Consider the following 23,180-nt stretch of genomic DNA (forward strand, 5'->3'; position numbering starts at 1 on the left):
AGATCATAATGGATTGAAGTTGAAATAAATGAAAGATTAAAAAACAGAAACTAATCCAACACCTGGAGATTAAACAATATGTGATTATTTGATGAATGGATAACAGAAGATATTAGGAAGGAAAACAAAAAATTCTTAAGAGGTAAAGGAGAACAAAGAAACATAATATCAAAATCTCTGGGACACTATGAAAGCAGTACTTAGAGGAAAATTTATTTCAAGGAGCACATTTAATAAAAGAAGTAAAACTCAACAAATAAACAACCTAACACTACAGCTCAAAGCCCTAGAAAAAGAAGAACAGAGCAATACCAAAAGTAGTAGAAGACAGAAAATTGTTAAACTCAGAGCTGAAATCAACGAAATTGAAACAAAAGAAACAATACAAAAAATTGACAAAATAGTTGGTTCTTCGAAAAAATAAACAAAATTGATAAACCCTTAGCCACAATAACAAAGAGAAGACAAGAGAAAACCCAAATTACTAAAATTCGGAATGAACAAGGAAATATCACAACAGACACGAGTGAAGTACAAAACATAATTAGAAGCTATTTTGAAAATCTATACTCCAACAAAATAGAAAATTTCGAAGACATCAACAGGTTTCTAGAGACATATGAATTGCCTAAACTGAACGAGGAGGACATACACAATTTAAATAGACCAATTTCAAGTAATGAAATAGAAGAGGTCATCAAAAGCCTACCAACAAAGAAAAGTCCGGGACCAGACGGGTTCTCAGCCGAGTTCTACAAAACCTTTAAAAAAGAGCTCATTCCAATACTTCTCAAAGTATTCCATAAAATAGAAGAGGAGGGAACCCTCCCAAACTCATTTCTATGAACCCAATATTACCCTGATACCCAAACCAGACAGAGACACATCGAGGAAAGAAAATTTCAGACCAATATCCTTAATGAACATCGACGCAAAAATTCTAAACAAAATTTTAGCAAATTGCATACAAAAACATATTAAAAAGATAGTGCACCATGATCAAGTGGGTTTCATCCCAGGAATGCAAGGTTGGTTCAACATCAGGAAATCAATAAATGTAATTCACCATATCAACAGACTTAAAGTCAAGAATCACATGATTATTTCAATAGATGCAGAAAAAGCATTTGATAAAATACAGCACCCCCCTTCATGCTCAAAACACTAGGAAAAATAGGGATAGTGGGAACATTCCTTAACATTGTAAAGGCCATGTATGCTAAGCCCATGGCTAATATCATTCTAAATGGTGAAAAACTGAAAGCATTCCCCCTAAAAACTGGAACAAGGCAGGGATGCCCTCTTTCACCACTTCTATTCAATATCATCCTTGAAACTTTAGCCAGAGCAATTAGACAGACCAAAGAAATTAAAGGGATACGAATTGGAAAAGAAGAACTCAAACTATCCCTGTTCGCAGATGACATGATTATATACTTAGAGGAACCAGGAAATTCCACCAGAAAACTTTTAGAACTCATAAGTGAATTCAGTAAAATAGCGGGATATAAGATCAATGCACATAAATCTAATGCATTTTTATACATAAGTGATGAATCTTCAGAAAGAGAAATTAGGAAAACTACCCCATTCACAATAGCATCGAAAAAAATAAAATACTTGGGAATCAATCTCACAAAAGAGGTGAAAGACCTCTACAATGAGAACTACAGAACACTAAAGAAAGAAATTAAAGAAAACCTTAGAAGATGGAAAGATCTCCCATGTTCTTGGATAGGAAGAATTAATATTGTCAAAATGGCCATACTACCTAAAGTGCTATACAGATTCAATGCAATTCCAATTAAAATCCCAATGACGTACCTTACAGAAATAGAGCAAGCAATCACGAAATTCATCTGGAAGAATAAGAAACCCAGTATAGCTAAAGCAATCCTTAGCAGAAAGAGCAAAGCAGGGGGTATTCACAATACCAGATCTTCAACTCTACTACAAAGCAATAGTAACAAAAACGACATGGTATTGGTACCAAAGTAGACAAGCAGATCAATGGTACAGAATAGAGGACACAGACACAAGCCCAAATAAATATAATTTTCTCATACTAGACATAGGTGCCAAAAAAGTGCAATGGAGAAAAGACAGCCTCTTCAACAAATGGTGTTGGGAGAATTGGAAATCCAAATGCAACAGAATGAAACTAAACCCATATCTCTCACCATGCATGAAACTAAACTCAAAATGGATCAAGGACCTCAGAATCAGACCAGAGACCCTGCAGATTACAGAAGAAAAATTAGGTCCAGATCTTCAACATGTTGGCTTAGGACCAGACTTCCTCAACAGGACTCATAGCACAAGAAATAAAAGCAAGAATCAATAACTGGGATAGATTCAAACTAAAAAGCTTTCTCTCAGCAAAGGAAACTATCAGCAATGCGAAGAAAGAGCCTACAGAGTGGGAGAAAATCTTTGCCACTCATACTTCAGATAGAGCACTAATCTACAGAATCTATGAAGAACTCAAAAAACTCTAGACGAAGAATTCAAATAACTCAATCAACAAATGGGCTAAGGAAATGAACAGACACTTCACAGAAGAAAATATACAAGCAGTCAACAGATACATTGAAAAAATGTTCAACATCTCTAGTAATAAGAGAAATGCAAATCAAAACCACCCTAAGATTCCATCTCACCCCAATTAGAATGGCATTTATCAAGAATACAAGCAACAACAGGTGTTGGAGAGGATGTGAGGAGAAAGCTACACTCATACATTGCTGGTGGGGCTGCAAATGAGTGCAGCCACTCTGGAAAGCAGTGTGGAAATTCCTTCGAAAACTTGTAATGGAACCACCATTTGACCCAGATATCCCACTCCTTGGCCTACACCCAAAGGACTTAAAATCAGCATACTACAGAGATACAGCCACATCAATGTTCATTGCTGCTCAATTCAAAATAGCCAGATTGTGGAACCAACCTAGATGTCCTTCAATTGATGAATGAATAAAGAAACTGTGATATATATATATATATATATATATTATATATATATATATATATACACATACAATGGAATATTACTCAGTCATAAAGAATGATAAAATTATGGCATTTGCAGGCAAATGGATGAAATTGGAGAATATCTTGCTAAGTGAGGTAAGCCAATCTCAAAAACCCAAAGAACGAATGATCTCGCTGATAAGTGGATGATGACACACAATGGGGGATGGGAGGGGTTAGTGTTAGGGTTAGGGTTAGGGAGGGGGGCAAGAATGGAGGAAGGAAGGACTGTATAGAGGGAAAAGAGGGGTGGGAGGGTTGGGGGGAAGGGAAAAAATAACAGAATGAATCAAACAACATTATCCTATGTAAATTTATGATTACACAAATGGTATGCTGTTACTCCATGTACAAACAGAAACAACATGTATCCAATTTGTTTACAATAAAAAAATAAAGAAAGAAAAAAAATCAACAAAAAAAGGATAGAAAAAAAGGATAGACAATTTATTTGGCTTAAAAAAATTAACTCCACATTGATTTAGTCTGTTGATGCTTGGTGCAGGTACCTAATTCAAATCGATTGCCTCCCCTAAATTTTATGAAAGTTTTAATAGTCCTTTATATGTTCTAGTACTCTGTGCTAGATCATCTATTGCATCATTTACAAAGGTCTCTCTCATTTTGTGGTTTGTCTTTTTGTTTTCTCAATGCTGTCCTTTGAAGCATATAAAAGGTTTTTATTAATGTTGATGAAAAAATAAACTTTATCTCAATAACAAAAAAAGCATAGGTATATCTGTTGGCTGTTGAAGCTTACCAATAGTTTTAAAAGGTGCGATCAAACTTTTCTTCTGATTAACACTGGAAATATGGGATCCTCTTTCTACAAACCTCTAACTCCTATTCCTTACCTCTTTCTTGGGACTTTGGTTCCAATTAAAGAACCACACAGGAGCATGGGTTCATGGAAAGGGAAACAGAAAATTCTCATGCTGTTTTCCCTAGTAATTAACTTCTGTGCCCTTGGAGAAATGATTCAGATCTGAAGTTAGGAGCATTGTAAATTATGGCTAGTAAATACTTCTCTGAAGTGTTTCTAACTGTAGAGACATTAGAAAACAAACTGGTTGCCTCAGGGATCTGAATGAGACGCCTCAACCCAGTTCCCAATTCTTGGATAGTTTGTATTCTACTTCTTAACATGTCCACTCTAAATTTTTTATGTTTTAATTTTTTAAAAGAATCATTTAGAAACATATACCATTTACAGATGGGCTAATATGAGGTGTGGGATTTAATTCAAAATAACCCTGGCAGGGAGAGGGTATAGGTGGGGAAAAAAACATAATCAAGGTTGGCCATGAGCTGATACTTGCTGTGCCTGGGGAATTGGTGCATGGGAGTTGATATTATTCTCTGTACTTCTATCAATGTAAAGTTAAGCTATGAAGAACAAAAATCAGAATGACCTCAGGCTCCTCACACATAACAAAGCAAGCCAGAAAACACTAGTATAATACCTTCGAAGTACTGAGAGAAAGTAAGTGTTTGTCTAGAATTGTGTCACCAGTAAAGCTACACTTTGAGAATGAGAGGAAGAGAGAATCTTCACATTAAACACACACACACACACACACACCAAGAGAGCACACTGTCTCAATATCAGCATCAAAGAAATTTCTAGATCTACTCCAGGATAAAGAAAAATGTTCATTAAAAGATGGTCAGAGAAGTGAAAAGGAATACATGGAACAGTTGGTACAAAATAACAATTAATAATCATAGCATCTAAATTCTAGGTTAAAAAGAGAGAACAAAAATATTGGCTAAGCATAGAAATTAGGTACTATAGTTTGGATATTAAATGTCCCAAAAGACCCAGGTAGGGGTGGTGAAACCTTTCAGGAAGTGAGCCCAGTAGAAGGAAGGTGTACCCTAGAAGTGTACATTGGGACCCAACCCTTTCCTAGCTCTCTTTGCTTCACTAGCATAGAATTATTGGGAGGAGGTGGAACCTGTGGGAAGGAGGTAGGGACTAGTGGGAAGTCTTAGGTAACCGAATGTGCCCTGAAAGTGGGTTGTGTGACAACTGTCTCTTTCTCTTCCTCTCTGATGACTATGAAGTGTAATTTCTCCACCACGTGCCCCCCACCATGATCTGCTACCTTGCCACAGCACTAAAGCAATGGAGATAATCAATCATGAACTGAAAACTTCAAAACCATGAGCCAACTAAACTTTCCCCCTTATTAACTTGATTTTTCTCAGGTATTTATTACAGTAACAGAAAGTTGATTACCACAATATAATATGTATATATGTTACATATGTGTACTCTATGTATATATATGTATACAAGTTGTGTATGTACTTATGTATGTGTGTATCTATATATCCAGAAAAAAAATACAGGACAATACAGCACAGCACACAGTAGGAGAGAAGAATAAGAATGGACAGGACAGGGTAAGTGGAATTTCATCCTTATTGATAATGCTTCCATTTCTCTGCAAAAGAATATATTCATGTATTTCTTCTCAATATAAATCACACTAAAATATTTTAATGTAATATAAAAGAAAAAACACTGCAGGTTCTTTAGGGGCAGAGACAATCTGTCTTCAACAGTACTGCAGTGAAAGCACCCACAACACATAATGTTCAGTGACTGCAAGGATATATCACCAAAATGTGAGCATTGCCTCTGTCTTACTAGGACTAGAACAGCAAATAATTTGTTTCTTCTTCCCATTTTTCTTCATTATGTACTATTCTATGTTATACTTAGATGGTAAAGATAAATTTCAAAAGAATGAAACATGTACTTAAGACATGTCCTGCATCCTCCACTGGATCTTACCCCAACCCCACTGGAATCCAGAACCCAGGTACAAGGTCCAGACTCACCATCCCGTATCAGTTGCACATCATTTTCATGTATGCGATTCATGTTTATGCTCTTAGTTGTTAATCCTAAAGGTAGGACAGATAGAAAAGTCCTTCTATAATTTCTGGGCCTTTGAGTTGTCCCTTTCCCCAGGATCAGTGGTAAAAACGGATATTTACAACCAGTGTTATCAAAGAATATTTCTAAGAGAAGCTTTGCAGCCTGGATGTTAGTGTTTTAGTAAAAGAAAAATGCTATGAGTGACTATGACCCAAAAATCATCCACAGATGACAAGCAGAGCATGAAATGAAGGTGTTGAACTTTATGGGATTCCTACACCAACAGAAAGATTCACAAGGGGCACAAGGCAACAAATTTATCAAGATGAGATATGCATTGTTAATCAACATAGAAAAAAATTTAATTTGGATGCTGATAACAATATAACTAATCAAAAACAAGATACTAATTTTCACTTATCAAATTGGTGATTTAAAAAATATTTTTAAAATATTTTTAAAATATTACCTTGTGTTAGAAATGAATACTAACCTATAGTACTGCTGAAAATTATTTGAGCTTTCCAGAGAGCATTTTAGCAATAAACATCAAAATCCTCAAAATTCTACATACTCTTTGGGTATAGCACTTGTACTTAAAATTTATCTTAATGAAAAAATCATGATGGCATGCAGAGATTTTTATCACTGCATCCCTACTTAAAAGTATTTTTAAATATACAGTCTCAATATTCAAAAGTATAGATGGATTAAATTTTTCCATAAATCCATTCAACAGAATTAATATTATGTAAAGATTAAAATATTGTTGAAGCTGTATAATGGTATGCCTTGTTATACACCAAGGGAAAAAAACAATATACCAAACTGCACTTTTATTTAAAAGTATTTGTTATGGGGAAGGATATGGGTATATAGTATATTCTTAGGTAAAAGTCTCTAGAATCATAGAAGTGACTAAATACAAATGGTGGAATTTCTGGCATTATTTATATTATTCTTTTTGCCAATATAAATTGCATAGGTTTTTTGGGTTTTTTTTTTTTTTGGGGGGGTTTGGGTTTTTTTTTTTTTTTTTTACTTAAACATATACTGCTGTTGTGGCTTGAAGCAAAAATATTTTGGAAAGTCCATGGGGTCCTAGTGGAAGCAATTATTTGTTCCCCTTTCAAATGACACTTCTCTTATCCACAAGGCTGAATCCAGATGGTGTGGTGGGACCCACACAATGCTGGGATACAGGAACATAATCTCCTCTTCTTCCTCTAGGTCTTTCTAAAGCAGAAATTGGGGCCAGATCACACATCAACCTATACAATCAGGTCAAGACTAGAAAAGGAGGTCCCTGCTCTGTCACACCATGGTTCTGGCCTAGCCCTTTGGCAAAAGGTCAAGGAGTGATCCCCTGCTGAAGAGGAGAGAGAAGTTGACAGGTGCCACTGCCTTACCTATGAAATTGACTGCAGCTGCCCTTAGGAAAGGTTGTGGTCTCTTCAGGAAGCCAAAGCTCTGGTATAGTACCTCTCCAAGGTGATGATATTTGCCCTGGTCCACCTGTGGAGCCACAGATGGGTGGTGCTGAGCAGGAGAAGGCAGGCCTGGGACTACTACAGACTGCTTGGCAGCCTCACCTGCTCACCCTGCCCACAGAACCTGTAGACTCCATCATCCCAACCCCTCCCACCCCAGCAGACTCAATGGAAAGTTCATAAAGAGAATTCTACTCCATGAAACCAAGAGGATAAGGAAGAAGACAACTGATGTGCAACTAAAAGACACAGTTGTTAATTGCTACCCAACTTGCTAAGCCCTTAATTATTTAATTTTCAACATGAATTCTGATTCCTAAATCTCTGGCCTGTCCTTGATTTCTTAAGAGCCACAGACCCTAAACATCATGACTACCAACCTAAAGTCCTGCCCCCATCTCTTTCACCCACTTAAACCAGAACATCTCTGTCCTATCACCATCTAGTAACCTGGCAGGATCTCTCAGCAATCCAGATAGTGATGGTGGGAAGATCAACTACAGACACCAGGACATTAGCATTCAAAATGTGGAATCTCAGGATTAATTGATGAAAACGAATGAGAACTACAGAGCAGAAGGAAGCTGTCTTCTGCAAGTCCTCCCCGTTTTGTCATTCCAACCCATGGCCAAGCCCCCACTATGGACATTTTAACTGAGCTTTCTCAAGGACTCTCACTTACCAGGAATTTGCAAGTTTCTTCTACTGCCTGGATGTGATCACTGAGTGTGGTATGCCGGAATGTCTCTGTGAGTGATGACCAGCCAAGCACATGAGTCCACTCAGTCAGGGCCCCTCCACAGGCCTGTGAGATGGAGAGAAGGGAATTCCAAAACTCCACTGCAATGATTCCCCAAGTCCAAGGGCTGAGTGGAAGACTGTGGAGAGTACTCAAGTGCCCAGACCAGCCCACCCAGCCCAGAGGGTGAGGCCCAAGAGGTGGATGTAGAATGGACAACCAAAGTTGGGCTCATGACCAAGGAGACAAAAGGAAGAGCAAAGGTGGTATGCTGCAGAAGAAATGGGGAATGAGTCAGGCCTGGGGTCGGCAAGACAGAGGTGACTGGTACCTTAACCACTTCAATATTGTTGTCCTGAATGCTGAGCAGCAATGGGACTAGAAAAGTGAAGACCTCTTTGCGAATGAAGGACCCAGGCTTGAATTTGAAAATTCGACGTAACATGTAGCTTAGAGCAGAGATGGCTGAGATCTTCACTTGGTCCCTCTCCTGCCATGAGGCACAAAATAAAAATGAAAAGGCAGTGGTTTCCTGGCCCTGTCTGGCCTGGCTTCCTTCCTCACACATCTCATTCTCCACGTCCACAGCACACCCACTGCCTTGTGTTACATAAAGTCAAGGTAACGTGAGTTGAGTGTTTGAGTAATTTTCTTTAGATACCTGCAGCTATTAAGTCAGGGAAGTTAGGTCATCCTCTCAATTCTGCTATGGACCATATATATATATACAGCTTCTAACCTTGACCCCTTCTAAAGGTGTGACTCAAGAAAGCCGAATTTTTAAACATAGAGTCTTCCTACTCATGCTGTAAATAAGTGTTTAAACATACATTAGCTGTGTCCATTAACAATGACCACAAACAGGTAAGGTTTGTACATTTTTAGGATTATATTAATTAAACAAATCTTTATTGAGTAACTATCATGAACTTTGCAAAATGTTAAATAATAGACAGAGTAAAACAAGACAGACAGTTCCTGAACCAAAAACAAAACAAAAAACAAAAGAAACATTTTAACAAGCTGAATGTATACATTATAACATAATGGCAAAAAATAATAAAACAGAAAAAGCATCACATGTGAAGTCATCCCTTCCTACCCCAAATCTGTACAAGAAATTGTAGATATCTATTTTTAAGTTTATAAGGGATTTGGAGTACTAAACAGGTACCCTCCCACAGGAAGACGCATGATTTCTTGGAAAGACAAGCAGATGAAAGAACTGGAATTAAAGTAGAAATCACAGCCCAGGGCTGCTTCAGCAGCTGGCAGTGGGTCTGGAAATACTCTGAGCTGGGGTGCTGTGAATATAGGAAATATAGGAAACTCTAGAAAACCAACAGAATGGGTTTTGGGAGTTGAATTTCTCCCTCCAGTCTGTCTTTACCAAATGGCAAGAGCAGAGACATGTTTCACTCCAAGAGATCAGGGGATTTATACACCAGAGAGATTGAACAGTTCCCAGGTATGCAATAACACTCAGAAAGAGCAGGAAGACTGCTATGGGCTGGTCTATCCAACTCTCCAAATAACACTGAATGTTCCCCCAGCAATTACCATAATCATGATAGATTCACAGGCACTGCGTTCACCAAAATCTCTCATACAATGATGCCAGAAATCACTACTCAGATTCAGCACACATCTAGGAAAACCAACACTACAAAACAGAGGAACCACATTTGATAAACAACAAAAGAATCTAGCATTTAAGGACACAGTTAATAAATATAACTGAATGAAAATTAGGAGTATAATTGACTCTTCAGAAAGGTTTTCTTAAAAAGACAGAGTTCATGTTTATAGTGCTTAGAAATTCAAATTCTGACATTTCAATTAACACTGAAAAAGGCAGTATCGCTATAAGATAATGGCAATATCCCCAAAAGTAATGTAATAGCTATTGAGATATAATACCATCAACCAGGAGAAAGAGAGAGAGAGAAAGAGAGAGAGAGACAGACAGAGACAGAGAGAACTGTGTCATTAAAAAAAAAAAGTAAAAATTCATTCAGTGAATTTAATAGCCAAAAACCATAGCTAAAAAGGTTAATTTGTAAGAGAAGAGTCAGCCCAGGAATTCTTCTAAAGTAGAAAAAGAGATAGGAAATACAAAGAAAAAATTAAGAAACATAGAGATTTCAAAGAATTAGAAAGAAGAGTAAAGCAGACATGCTAAACAAAAGAAAATTGTATGGATAATAAAACTAGAAAGCTTTGCCTTAGTAATCCACCTCAGTTCAAATGACTTGACACAAAGTCTGCCACTTATCTTAAGTGTCCTGCACCCTAATCTTTCCATGCTAAGAGACTGACACTGTGCAGATGACAACTTAATGATTCTTGGGTTAGGTTATAAATTCAAAATAGAAGATAACAACCTTCCCATTATAAATACCTTTAAGTACTAGATAATATATATGAAAAGTATTTTAAATGGGTAAATGAACTTTGAAGAAAGCAGAAATCCTCCGGGGTCAACACTCAAGCAGTTGTCCCTGAGAAAGACAGCATTATTGGTCTCACTAACTCTGGGGCCTAGGCTTTGATGTCCACTGGGATCCCCACCTGCAGGAAAGGCAGCTAGTGACAAGGTACCACAGACAGAGCTCCACAAAAAGCCCTGTAGTGAATGCCTAAAGAGACAGCAAGGTAACAAAATATTCTCAAAGAAAGTGCAGAAGTCCTGGATTTTTTTCCTCTCCAGGCCCTCTTTCAGCAGGCTCTCAATGAAAGCTTGTGAGAGCCAAAACTGAAGAAGGGGAAACTTACTCTCTGCTGGGAGGAACTGTGTACCCAGGGGGAGGGAAAACCCCCATTGCTCTAGTTCTCTCTACTCTTCTGCCACCTAGCACCAGATATGGCACCTTCACAGCAGTGCCTGGCACTGCGGGGTAACCAAAGCCCCAGATTTCCAGCCAGAGGGCTGGAGAAAAGGAGCCACAGGGAACTGTGAAGTATTAGGGACATTGCACAGTGGGAGCAGCTCAGGAAAGCAATCCTGTAAAGTTGTTTATGAACTCCTGAACTCACCACAAGCTTCCTAAACAGCATACCATAGACCTCAAGAACTGAATTCCAGTACAGACAACCATCCAGGTCCCACTCTGGCCACTATGGGCACAAACTCAAAGCCTTTGAACTCAGAATTTGAATTGAATCACAAGTCACAAAAGACTTGTCAGAATTGCAGCCTGAAATTAAACAGGCCCATCATCTCCTAAAATGAAAAAAAAAAATCATTCTCTGAGAAGCTTCCAAGTCTCATACTATCCATAATGAATATGACAAAACCAAATTTACTCGGCCTGAAAGGAACCAGGAAAATCTCAATTCAATGGAAAGAACCAACGTATATGTCAAAGTCAAGAGAAAACAGAGGTTGGAATTATCTTATAAAAGCATGAAAGCAAGAATAAGTGAACTTCAATTCAGATCAACAAAAACCATCCATTCTGAACTGAGAAAATTTTTTCAAAGAAAAAAGAATCTTGTGACTTATGAGACAATAACGAAAGATCTCACAATTGTGTCATCAGAGTCCTAGAAGAAAAGGAGAAATACTTTGGATCTAAAATTGTTTTTAGAAATAATAACTAAGCCAGGCATGGTGTCACAAGCCTGTAATCCCAATGACACAGGAGCCTAAGGCAGGAGAAATGCAAGTTTGCAGTTAGCCTCAGCAACTTAGTGAGACTCTATCTCAAAATAAAACATATAAAGAGTTGGAGTTGCCTCAAAGTTTAAGCACCCAATCCCCAATACAAAAAAAGAAAGAATAAAGGAACAAAAATGGCAGGAGAGGAATGCTGCACCTTCCAGTTGTTCTGAGTTCAAAATTGAAAGAGAGTGAGACTACTACTTAGCAGGGAATTTACTGAAATTCAATATTGGACAGTTAGAGACTTGGAGAGACCCATAAATTCTGGTGTTTTGAACAGAAGACAAGAAGAGTATATTAGAGCCCAGCTGTGGTAGCAAGAGTGCTAAAGAGAGAAAAGTTTCCACAAAGGAAAAGAATGAGAAACATGGTGGACAAGTTTGGCACAGGAACACATGTACAAACTGTTTTAGTCAGCTATCTCACTACTGTGACTAAATGACCCAACCAGCACAAATGTAAAGGAAGAAAGGCTTATTTGAGGGCTTACAGTTTCAGAGGTCTTAGTCCACAGAAGGCCAGTTCCATTCCTCGGGGTTCAAGGTGAGACTGAACATCATGGCGGGACAGGGTGGTGGAGGGAAGCAACTTACATCATGGCGATCAGGAAGCAAAGACTCCACTCAACAGATACAAATAAATGTACCCCAAAGCCACACCCCAATTCCCGCCTCCTCCAGCCACACCCTACCACTTCGGTTACCACTCAGTTAATCCCTATCTGGGGATTACATCACTGATTGGGTTAAGAGTTTTACAACCCAATCATTTCTCCTCTGAACCTTCTTACACTGTCTCACACATGAGCTTTTGGGGGACACCTCACATACAAACCATAACAAAAGGCAATCTAAATTTAGCTGATTCAGAGGCTCCAAAGGAAGGTGGTGTTTGAAAAGTACTCCATGTTTATCAACTTATGAGTGGAGACCTGAGGCAGGGAGCCATCACGTGGCAATCATGCTTGAGGTTGCTCCAGTGGGAACCTAGGAAGTCACAGCAAACATTGCCCCACTGTCCCAACCAGCACCTACGTGTGGCCTAGGGTACCCCTGACAGAACATGATTGAAACAGGCACAGAGAAGATTGGATCCAGGAGGATTCAGGTCAGAGATATGAATGGGAATACAGCTTGCTGTCCCTGTGAAGTCTATTGGCTCGTGTGACCAGTTGAAGAGGGTCAGAAAACTGCTAAGCACGATTACATTCAGGAACTGAGCCTTGGAAGGTCATATTTGTGGATGGAGCAGCACACAAGACTGGTTACACCACTTCTGCCCAGCACAGTTGGCTGCCCTATCCTACTAGAATTCTGGTGAAGCCTCTGAGATTCAGACACTCAGCAGATATTGCCCTCTTTGTAGCCCTAGAGGTGTGTTGATCTAATCTCCTCAGAGTAGGTACCACCCTTAGGCATAGGAACTTCTCTTTTAGAACTCTTATCAGCTCTGCCCTGTGAGTGCACTGATCCAGTCTGTGTAGACAAAACTCCAACTGACAATACCTCCTTTTCCATTGTACCTTGTACTGATGAACAGGAAAGCTGAGAGCCACTTTAAACAGTTTCAAGTCTAGGTCATTCCAGCCAGGAGCATTTTATTTCAGTGAGTTGTTTTATATAATTTCTGCCCCCAATATTCATGCATGTTGTTGCAGTTATGAGTATTGTAGATGTCATAGTCAATACCTGGTGTTTACTTTAATGCTATATCTCATTCACATATGTTTGTCTTTGTTGTTGTTGCTATTATTAATTTCTTATACCACTATTACTGCTTTTGTGATTATTGGTGTTGTAAATGTCATAGTAAGCACCTAGTATTTATGCTAATGCTGCATATTACATGCTGCTTTTGTTGTTTATTTTCCTTATTTCAGTGAGATACTGGGAATCCAATGTGAAGCTCTAGATTCAGGGTCACAGGGTAGATACTATGCTGCTGAACTACATCCCCATCCAGATAAGAAATAGCAAACCTTGCTCCACACACAATTTAATCCACCTCAAATTTCCACAATACTTTAACAGAAAGAATGGGGGAGAGCAAAACCCCAAACCAACAACCAGACCTAAAGTAGGAATGGCTAGTGAGGGTTTCACTAGCCCTACTCACATAGCAAGGGCAAAGAGAAAACACACAAAAAATGTAGACACCACACTTATAAGGGCCTCAATATAGATCATTCCTATAGCCTTTTAGAACATAGAGTTATCAAGTCTAGCAAATCAATCTCAGAGGGTGTATCCTCTGCTGTGTACAACACAATTGCCTGACCCCACTCTGCAGAGAAAGAAGGATCTTCAAACTCCTATACATATATGCACTGCATTAAAGAACACAAAAGGGATACTATATTACAAAATTCATTTGGAAATATGTTAAAAATGAACAACAATTTGATATCCTAGAACACTTCTGCAAGAGAAGGCTGTGCCTGATAATTAATAAATATATAAAAAAGTGTTTAACATCTCTAGTAATTAGAGAAATGCAAATTAAAACAACTCTAAGATTTCATCTTACTGTAATTAGAATGGCTATTATCAAGAACACAAACAATAATAGATGTTGGCATGGATGTGGGGAAAAAGACACACTCATACATTGCTGGTGGAGTTGCAAATTGGTACAGCCACTCTGGAAAGCAGTATGGAGAATCCTCAAAAAACTTGGAATGGACCCACCTTTTGACCCAGTTATGCCACTCCTCGGTTTATACCCAAAGGACTTAAAATCAGCAAACTACAGTAACATACCCACATCAATGTTTATAGCAGCTCAGTTCACAATAGCTAGATTGTGGAACCAACATAGATGCCCTTCAACAGATGAATGGATAAAGAAACTCTGGTATATATACACAATAAAATACCACTCAGCCATAAAGAAGAATAATATTATGGCATTTGCAAATAAATGGATGGAATTTGAGAATATCATGCTAAGTGAAATAAGCCAAGCCCAAAAAACCAAAGGCTGAATGTTTTCTCTGATAAGTGGAGAATGATATATAATGGGGGTGGAGGGGTGGGGAGTGAGAGAAGAATGGGGGAACTTTAGATTATGTAGAAGGAAATGAGAGGGAGGGGTATGAAAAATGGTGGAATGAGACAGACATCATTACCCTATGTACATGCATGATTACACAAATGGTATGAATCTACATAGTGCACAACCATAGAAACAAAATGATGTATCCCATTTGTGTACAATGAATCAAAATGCAGTCTGTAAAAAATTAAAAGATAAGGGAAAAAAAAGAAAAAAAGAGAAGGCTGTGCCTGAAAAAAGGCCTTCATATAAAAGTGAAAGAAAATTTGATTCCAAGAGATACACAAATCTTGACACAGCAATACAAGATATATGAAAAAAAACAGGAAACATGGTACTTCGTAAGGTTCATAATTCACCAACTGACTCCAAAGATATTGAAGTGGATAAAATACCAGATAAATAATTCCAAAGAATGATTATTAAAAAAAATCAATGAATTCCAAGAAAACACAAAAAACAACTAAGTGAATTAAAGATGTCAGTACAGGATATGAAAGAGAAATTGAATAAAGAGGCAGAGATATTGAAAAAAGAAACAAATCTTGGAAATGAAAGGAATAACAAATCAAAAAATTTGGTTGAAAGTTTCTTCAATACAGTAGATCAAACAGAAGATAAAACCTCAGAGCTGGAATACAAAATGGACAACTTTGTTTTTTGTTTGTTGGTTGGTTGGTACTAGGGATTGAACCCAGGGGCACTGAGCCACTGAGATTACAGGTGTGTGCCATCATGTTCAGATGGCCTCAACCTCTTAAACCACCACCACATCCAGTGACAACTTTGAATATTCAGACAGTATTAAAGAAAAGAAATATGACGCTGAGGCAGGAGGATTGAGAGTTCAAAGCCAGACTCAGCAACTTAGTGAGACCCTGTCTCAAAATTAAAAATAAAATTAAAGGGCTGGGGATGTGGCTCATGGGTTCTTCAATCTCCAGTATGGAAAAAAAAATCAGAATATAGAAGAACTCTGGGACCATATTAGATCAAAATTAAAAATCACTGGACTTCAACAGGGATCAAAGATATGGGCTAATGATAAAGAATTTTTCAGGGAAAAAAATAATTTAAAAGTTTCCAAACCTTAGGAAAGAGATGAACACCCATATTCTGGAGGCATTCAGAACCCTCAACAGACAAGATCAGAAAAGAACCCCTCCATGATGCATTAACAATTAAAATTCCTAACATGCAGAACCCAGATAGAATTTCAAAACCTCAAGAGAAAAAAGACAAGTCATATTTACACATAGGTGAATCAGATTTATTTCTGATTTCTCTGAACAAATCCTAAAGTACAGGAGGACTTGGAACACATCATTCTAAGTCCTATAAAAAAAATAACTGCCAACCATTATGGATATTTCCAGCAAAGCTCTCCTTAAGAATCAGAGAAGAAATAAAACTTTCCAAAATAAACAAACTAAAAGAATTCATTACCACTATGCCAGCTCTACAAAAAATATTTAAAGAAAAACTACACAGAGAAAAAAATTAAAGTTCAAGAATGGATAAAATCTCACTAGAAGAATAACTAAGCAAATGAGAAACAGAACCAAATTAAACATTAGAAATAAATCAAAATGTCAGGAATTGATAAACATCTCTAAAACCTGAATGTAAATTGTCTCAAATCTTAAATTAAGACATAGTCTGATAGAATGAATTAAAAAGAAGACCCAGGCATATGTTTTTTGTAAGAATCATCTTACAAAGATAGCCAAAGGCCAAAAGGGAAATGATGAAATTACATTCCATGCAAGAGGAGCCCCAAACTAGCAAGCAGTTACTCTCATATCCAAAAAAGCAGACGTCAAGCCAAAATTAATCAAAAAAGACCAAAAAAAAAAAAGGAGTGGGGGGCGACTTTATGCAGGCAAAGGGAACAATCCAACAAGAAGATATAACAACAGTAAATATTTGTACCCCAAATATCAATGCACCTAATTACATAATACAAACCCCACTCAACATAAAAACTCAGGCTCTAATAAAGTAATACTGGGTGATTTCAATATGCATCTATCAACAATAGGTTATACAGACATAAGTAAAAGAATCTTCAGCAATAAAATGTATTATAAATCAAATTGACCTAATAAACATTTACAGAATATTTCATCCACAAAATTGAATTCATTGTCTTCTCAAATACTCATGGAATATTCTCCAGAATACATCATACTGCCGGCTTCGAAGAAAATTATAACAAATATTTTTAAAAATTGATAGAATTCCTTATGACTTATCAGATCTTAATGGCACAAAATTAGAAATCAACAGCAAGAAAAATTACAGAAACTATATAAACAAATGGAGATAGAACCTGGCACAGTGACTTGGGAGGCTGATGCAGGAGGATCAAGAGTTTAAAACCAGCCTCAGCAAAAGCAAGGGCTGGAGATAAAATAAAGAAACAAACAAACAAGCAAACAAACAAGTGGAGATTGAACAAAATACTTTTAAACAGTGAATGAGTCATAGAAAATAATCAGGGGAGAAAGCTAAACATTCTTAGAATCAAAGAAGAATAGAATCTCCAGGACACATGAAGGCAATTCTAAGATGAAAGTTTATACCAATGAGTGCCTACATTTAAAAAACAATGCATCTCAAGGCCCTAGAAACACAAGAACAAAACAATTCCAAATGCAGCAGGAGGAAGGAATAATTTAAATCAGATCCAAAATTAATAAAATAGAGAAAATACAAAAAATTAATGAACTTGTTGGTTCCTTGAAAAGATAAAGATTAATAAACCCTAAGTCAAACTGACCAAAAGGAAAAAAGACAAGAGGCAAATTCATCAAATTAGGTATAAAAAGGGAGAAATCACTATAGATATCAGAGAAATCCAAGGGATAATTAGAGACAATTTGAAAATGTATACCCTGATAAATAGAAAAATCTAGAAGAAACGGATAAATTTCTAGATATATGACCTACTAAAATTGAACTAAGAGATACAGAAAAGCCAAATAAACCACTAAAAAGCAATGAGCTTGAAGTAGTAACAAAAGGCCTTCCAACAAAGAAAAGTCCAGGACCAGATGGAGTCTCATCTGAATTCTAACAAAATTTAGAGAACTAATGCCAATGGCCCTCAAATTATTCCATGAAATAGAAAGGAGAATCACTTCCAAATATGAAGCCAGATCACCCTGATACCTAAACCAGACAACAGCACATCAAGGAAAGAAAATTGCAAACCAATGCCCATGTAAGTATTGAAATTTAATTACAAATACATTTGAAAAATCCTAAAATAAATTAACAAATAAATAATTCATCATATAAACAGAATTAAGAATAAAACACAACATGATTAATTCCAACAGATGCAGAAAAAAACCTCTGACAAGATCCAGTGCCCATTCATGTTAAAAACCTGAAGAAACTATGGACAGAAAAAGACTTATTATCATAAAGACTGTATGTAACAAACCCAAAAGCAACATCATACTGAAAGGACAAAAACAAAGTATTTCCTGTAAAATCAGGAAAAAGTCGAGCTATCTTTGTCTGCTAATGACATGATCATATACTTAGAAGACCAAAAAAATAAAAACTATATCAGAAGATTTCTGGTGCTGATAAATTCAGAAAAAAAAAATCAGCACACAAAAATCAACAGCTTTCCTATACACTAAAAATTAATCTGCTGAGAAAGAAATCAGAAAAACAATTCCACTCACAATATCCTTAAAAAACTTGGGAAGAAATCTAACCAAGGAGGCAAAGGACTGAAACAATAAAAATTATAATACACTGAGGAAAGACCTTAGAAATGGAAAGACCTCACATGTTCTCAAATATGCAGAATTGTTATTTTTAAGATAACCATACTACCAAAAACTGTCTACATATTCAATGCAATCCCCAACAATATACCAATGACATTCTTTACTGAACAAGAAAAAAAATCCTGAAATTTGCATGGAAGAATAAAAGACCCAGAATAACCAAAGCAATTCTGAGTAATAAGAGTAATGCCAGAGTAATCACAATATCTGATTTAAAATTCTACTACAGAGCTATTGTAACAAAAACAGCAAAGTATTGGCATAAAAACAAGCATGAAGTCCAATGAAATATAATAGAAGACACAGAGACAGATACACATAGATATAGTCATCCAATCTTTGACAAAGATGCAAAGAACAAATATTGGAGGAAAGACATCCTTTTTAACAAATAGTGTTGGGAAAATTGGATGTCCACATGTAGAAGAATGAAACTAGATCCCTATCTCTCTACACAAAAATTAACTCAAAGAGGATCAAAGATGTAGCAATTAAACTAGAAACAATGAAACTACCAGAAAAAAATAGTCCACACTCCAACACATTGACATAGGCATCAACTTCGTTAATTAGACACCTAAATCTCAAGAAATAAAACAAATTTCAATAAGTGGAATGGCATTAAATTAAAGATTCTGCACAGCAAAGGAAATAAGTATGAAAAGAAAGCCTACTAAAAGGAAAGAAATCTTTCCCAGTTAATCTTCTGACAGAGAATTAACATCAAGAATAAAAGAACTGAAAAAAAAAAAACTTAATACCAGGAAAACAAATAACCCAGTCAATAAAAATAATCAAATGATCTAAACATAAATACAAATGTCTTCAAATATCCAAAAAATCTTCAACATTCTTAGCAATCAGGGAAATGCAAATCAAAACTACACTGAGATTTCATCTCAATCCAGTTAGTCTGGCAATCATAAAGAATACCAACAACAATAATTGCTGGTGAGGATGTTTGGAAAAAGGAACACTTCTACATTACTGAAAGAACTACAAATCAGTAAAACACTTGGAAAGTGGTATGGAGATTCCTCAAAAGACTAGGAATCACCCAACTATTCCCACTCCTTGGTATTTATACAAAAGAACTCAACTAAGCATATACAGTAATACATACACACCAATATTTAAAGCAATGAGATTCATAATACCCAAGTTATTGAACCAGCCTACCTGTCTATGAACAGATATGGGTGAAGAAAATGTGGTATATATAAACAATGGAGTTTCAGCCATTTGTTGGTAAATGGATGGAGCTAGAGAACATCAAGCTAAGTGAAATAAGCTGGGATCAGAAAGTCAAGGGTCAAACATTTTCTTTCATATGCGGAAGGTAGAGAGAAAAAAAATGAATAAAAAAGGGATCTTGTGTAAACAGATTGGAGACCAATAGAGTAGAGGATGGAGATCAAGAGGGAAGGAGAAGGAAAGGAAATGGGGAAGTGCTGGGAAATAAAATCTACCAAATTGTTCCATGTCTGTGTGTGAATCACACTTATATATAATTATAATAACAATAATAATAGAAGGGAGATCAGTAGAGTAGAGCAAGTGGACCAGAGGGAAAGGAGGAGGGGAGGGAAAGTGCAGGAAAAGAAGAATGAAATTAATCAAATTATGTTTCATGCATATGCAAACACAACATAATGAATCCCACTATTATGTATAAGGGTAATGTAAATATATTTTTCCAATAAAATCGGAGACTACAGAATACAGAAGAAATTGAAAAAGATACTAGAAGATGGAAAGACTTCCATATTCATGGAATTACTATTGTTAAAATGGTCATATTATCAGAAGCGGTCTACAAATTTAATGAAATCCCCATCAAGATACTAATGTTCTACTCATAGAACAAGGAAAAATCATAAAATTCATATGAAAGAATAAAAGATCCAGAATAGCCAAAGCAATACTGAACAAAAATGGCAATACTAGAAGTGTCACTATACTCCATTTCAAAGCATACTACAGAACTACAGAGACAAAAACAGCATGGAACTTACTTACATAAAAACAGATACACAGACCAATGGAATAGATAAAAGACAGAGAAAACAAACACACACACACACACACACACACACACACACACACACAGATATGGTCATCTGATCCTTGGCAAAGATGCCAGAAACACATGTTAGAGAAATGACAGACTTGTTAACAAATGTTTTGGGAAGATTGGATGTCTGTATGTAGAAGAATGAAACTAGTTCTCCATCTGTCACCCTGCTTGAAAGTCACCCCGAAATGAATCAAAAGCCCTGGAATTGGGAAAAAATACTGCAACTGTTAAAAGAAAATATAGGATGAACATTCTAACACAGGCACAGCCAATGACTTCCTCAGTAGAACTCCTAAAGCTCAGGGAATAATGTTAAAAATTAATGGGATGGCACCAAATTAAAAAGCTTCTGTACAGTAAAGGAAACAAGAGTGTGAGTAGAGTCTACAGAGTGAGAGGAAATCTTCACCAGCTATTCTTCTGACAGAAGATTAATATCCAGAATAAAGAACTCAAGAAACTTACCACCAAAAAACAAATAACCCAAACAATAAACAGGAAAATCAGATACTTCTCAAAAGAAGAAATACAAATTGGCTAACAAATATAGAGGAAATGTTCAACATCTTTAACAATCAAAGAAATGCAAAACAATACTAAACTGAGATTTCATCACACTCTACTTACAATGACAATATCAAAAATACAAATAATAATAAATGGTGGTAAGGATGTGGGGGGAAAGAAAAACAAACTGTTGCTGGTATTGTAAAATTCGTATAACCACTATGGAGAGCAGTATAGTTTCCTCAAATTATTGGAATGCAACCACCAGATAATCCAGTTATACCACTCCACATTATTTGTACAAAGAAAGTGTGTCAGCATATCCACAATTATAGCACAATTCATAATGGCCAAGTTATATATGGAAACAGCCTTAGGTGTCCAAAAACAGATGATCAGATCAAGAAAATATGGTATAAATACATAATGAAGTATTCATTAGCCAAAAAGAATAATGAAATTATGTCATTTGCAAGAAAATGGATACAACTTGAGCATATAATGATAAGCAAAATAAGTCTGCCTCAGAAAGTTAAGGATCATATGTTTACTCTAATATGTGAAATATAGAGAGTATAAAAGAAAAAGGAGGGAAGAAATCACATGAAAACAGGATAACAAGTAGAGCAAAGGAAGGGGACCAGGGATAGGGAAGAGGGGAAGAGAAAGAAATAGTATTATAGAATGAAATTGATCAAATTATGTGATATGCCTGAATGAATATGTGAAAATTAATCTATCACATGTAATTATAATGCAAACACCAAAAAAATATGTATTGTATCCATTTTCTTGCAAATGACATAATTTCATTATTCTTTTTGGCTAATGAATACTTCATTATGTATTTATACCATTATAATACAAACACCAAAAAAAATAACTAAAATTTTCCCAATTTTAGTGAAAGAAACACAAGAAGCAGTGAGCCCCAAACAGGCTAAAAAGAATCAGAGAAATACATGCCTACACACATTATAACCAACTGAAAACTAGGTAAATTTAAGACATTGTCACATGAAAACTGAAAGCATTCTCTACCTGCAAACACTTTCTGAAGAAACAACAAAAGGGAGAATTGAACCTAATAAGGAGGGGGAAACTACAGGAAGAAAAAATAAGCAAAGAATTCTGTAAACAAATGGGGAAATCCAAGTAAGCACTGAGGGTGAAATAATAATGATGATGATGCTGACAAAAGGAATAAAACTTGGCAATAAAAATTAAATGAGGCCAAGTGCAGTGGGCCTGTAACCCCAGCAGCTCAGGAGGCTGAGGCAGGAGGATCACAAGCTGAAAGCCAGCCTCAGCAACTCAGTGAGGCCCTAAGTGACTCAGTGAGACCCTGCCTCTAAATAAATACAAAACAGGGTTGGGATGTGTCTCAGTGGTTGAATGCCCCTGAGTTCAATCCCCAGGAACAAAAAATAAAATAAAAGGAAAGAAAAACACTATATAATATTAATATAAACTATTGGAGGGTGTGGTTAGAATTAAAGCATTATAAGGTTCTTGCATTGTTTGGATGGAAGAAAAAGAGATCTTAAGATTTTGTTAAGTCAGATGTTCATTATGAATTTTAAAAAGTAACTGAATGATGGATGAAATTATGAGATACCCAGGGTCATAAAGGAGATAAAACAAATGCATAATTCACATCTAAAATTCATAAACTGAAAATGCTATAAAAGCCTGAACAGGAGTAATTATCAGCATGTGTCTATCTCAGGGATATAAAGTCCCTCCCAACTCTACAGTTCTATGATTTGTGAGGAGGATAATAGGAGGGGAGGATTGCTTTTTGTCTGTTAAGTTGAAATCTCTGAGTCTCAAAATCCTTTTGCCACAAGAACCCTAGCATTCTAACAACCTTGTGTTGTTTGGGAGGAGAGTAGGGTCATTGTCCTCTGTCCACCCTTC

At 36.5% G+C, this 23,180-nt stretch overlaps 1 protein-coding gene across 1 annotated transcript in view; it reads right to left on the reverse strand.

Moving 5' to 3' along the window:
• LOC124983499 (maestro heat-like repeat-containing protein family member 2A) overlaps nt 1-23,180 on the reverse strand; it is an 80,753-nt gene that overhangs the window by 13,775 nt on the left and 43,798 nt on the right. The window contains exons 8-11 of the mRNA XM_047550825.1: nt 8,481-8,639; nt 8,093-8,215; nt 7,330-7,435; nt 5,881-5,946 (exon numbers count right to left, since the gene is read on the reverse strand). Coding sequence (XP_047406781.1) covers nt 5,881-5,946; nt 7,330-7,435; nt 8,093-8,215; nt 8,481-8,639 — 454 coding nt within the window. The remainder of the gene's footprint in view (nt 1-5,880; nt 5,947-7,329; nt 7,436-8,092; nt 8,216-8,480; nt 8,640-23,180) is intronic.

This window comes from Sciurus carolinensis, chromosome 4, assembly GCF_902686445.1.
Source record: "Sciurus carolinensis chromosome 4, mSciCar1.2, whole genome shotgun sequence".
Lineage (NCBI taxonomy): Eukaryota > Metazoa > Chordata > Mammalia > Rodentia > Sciuridae > Sciurus > Sciurus carolinensis.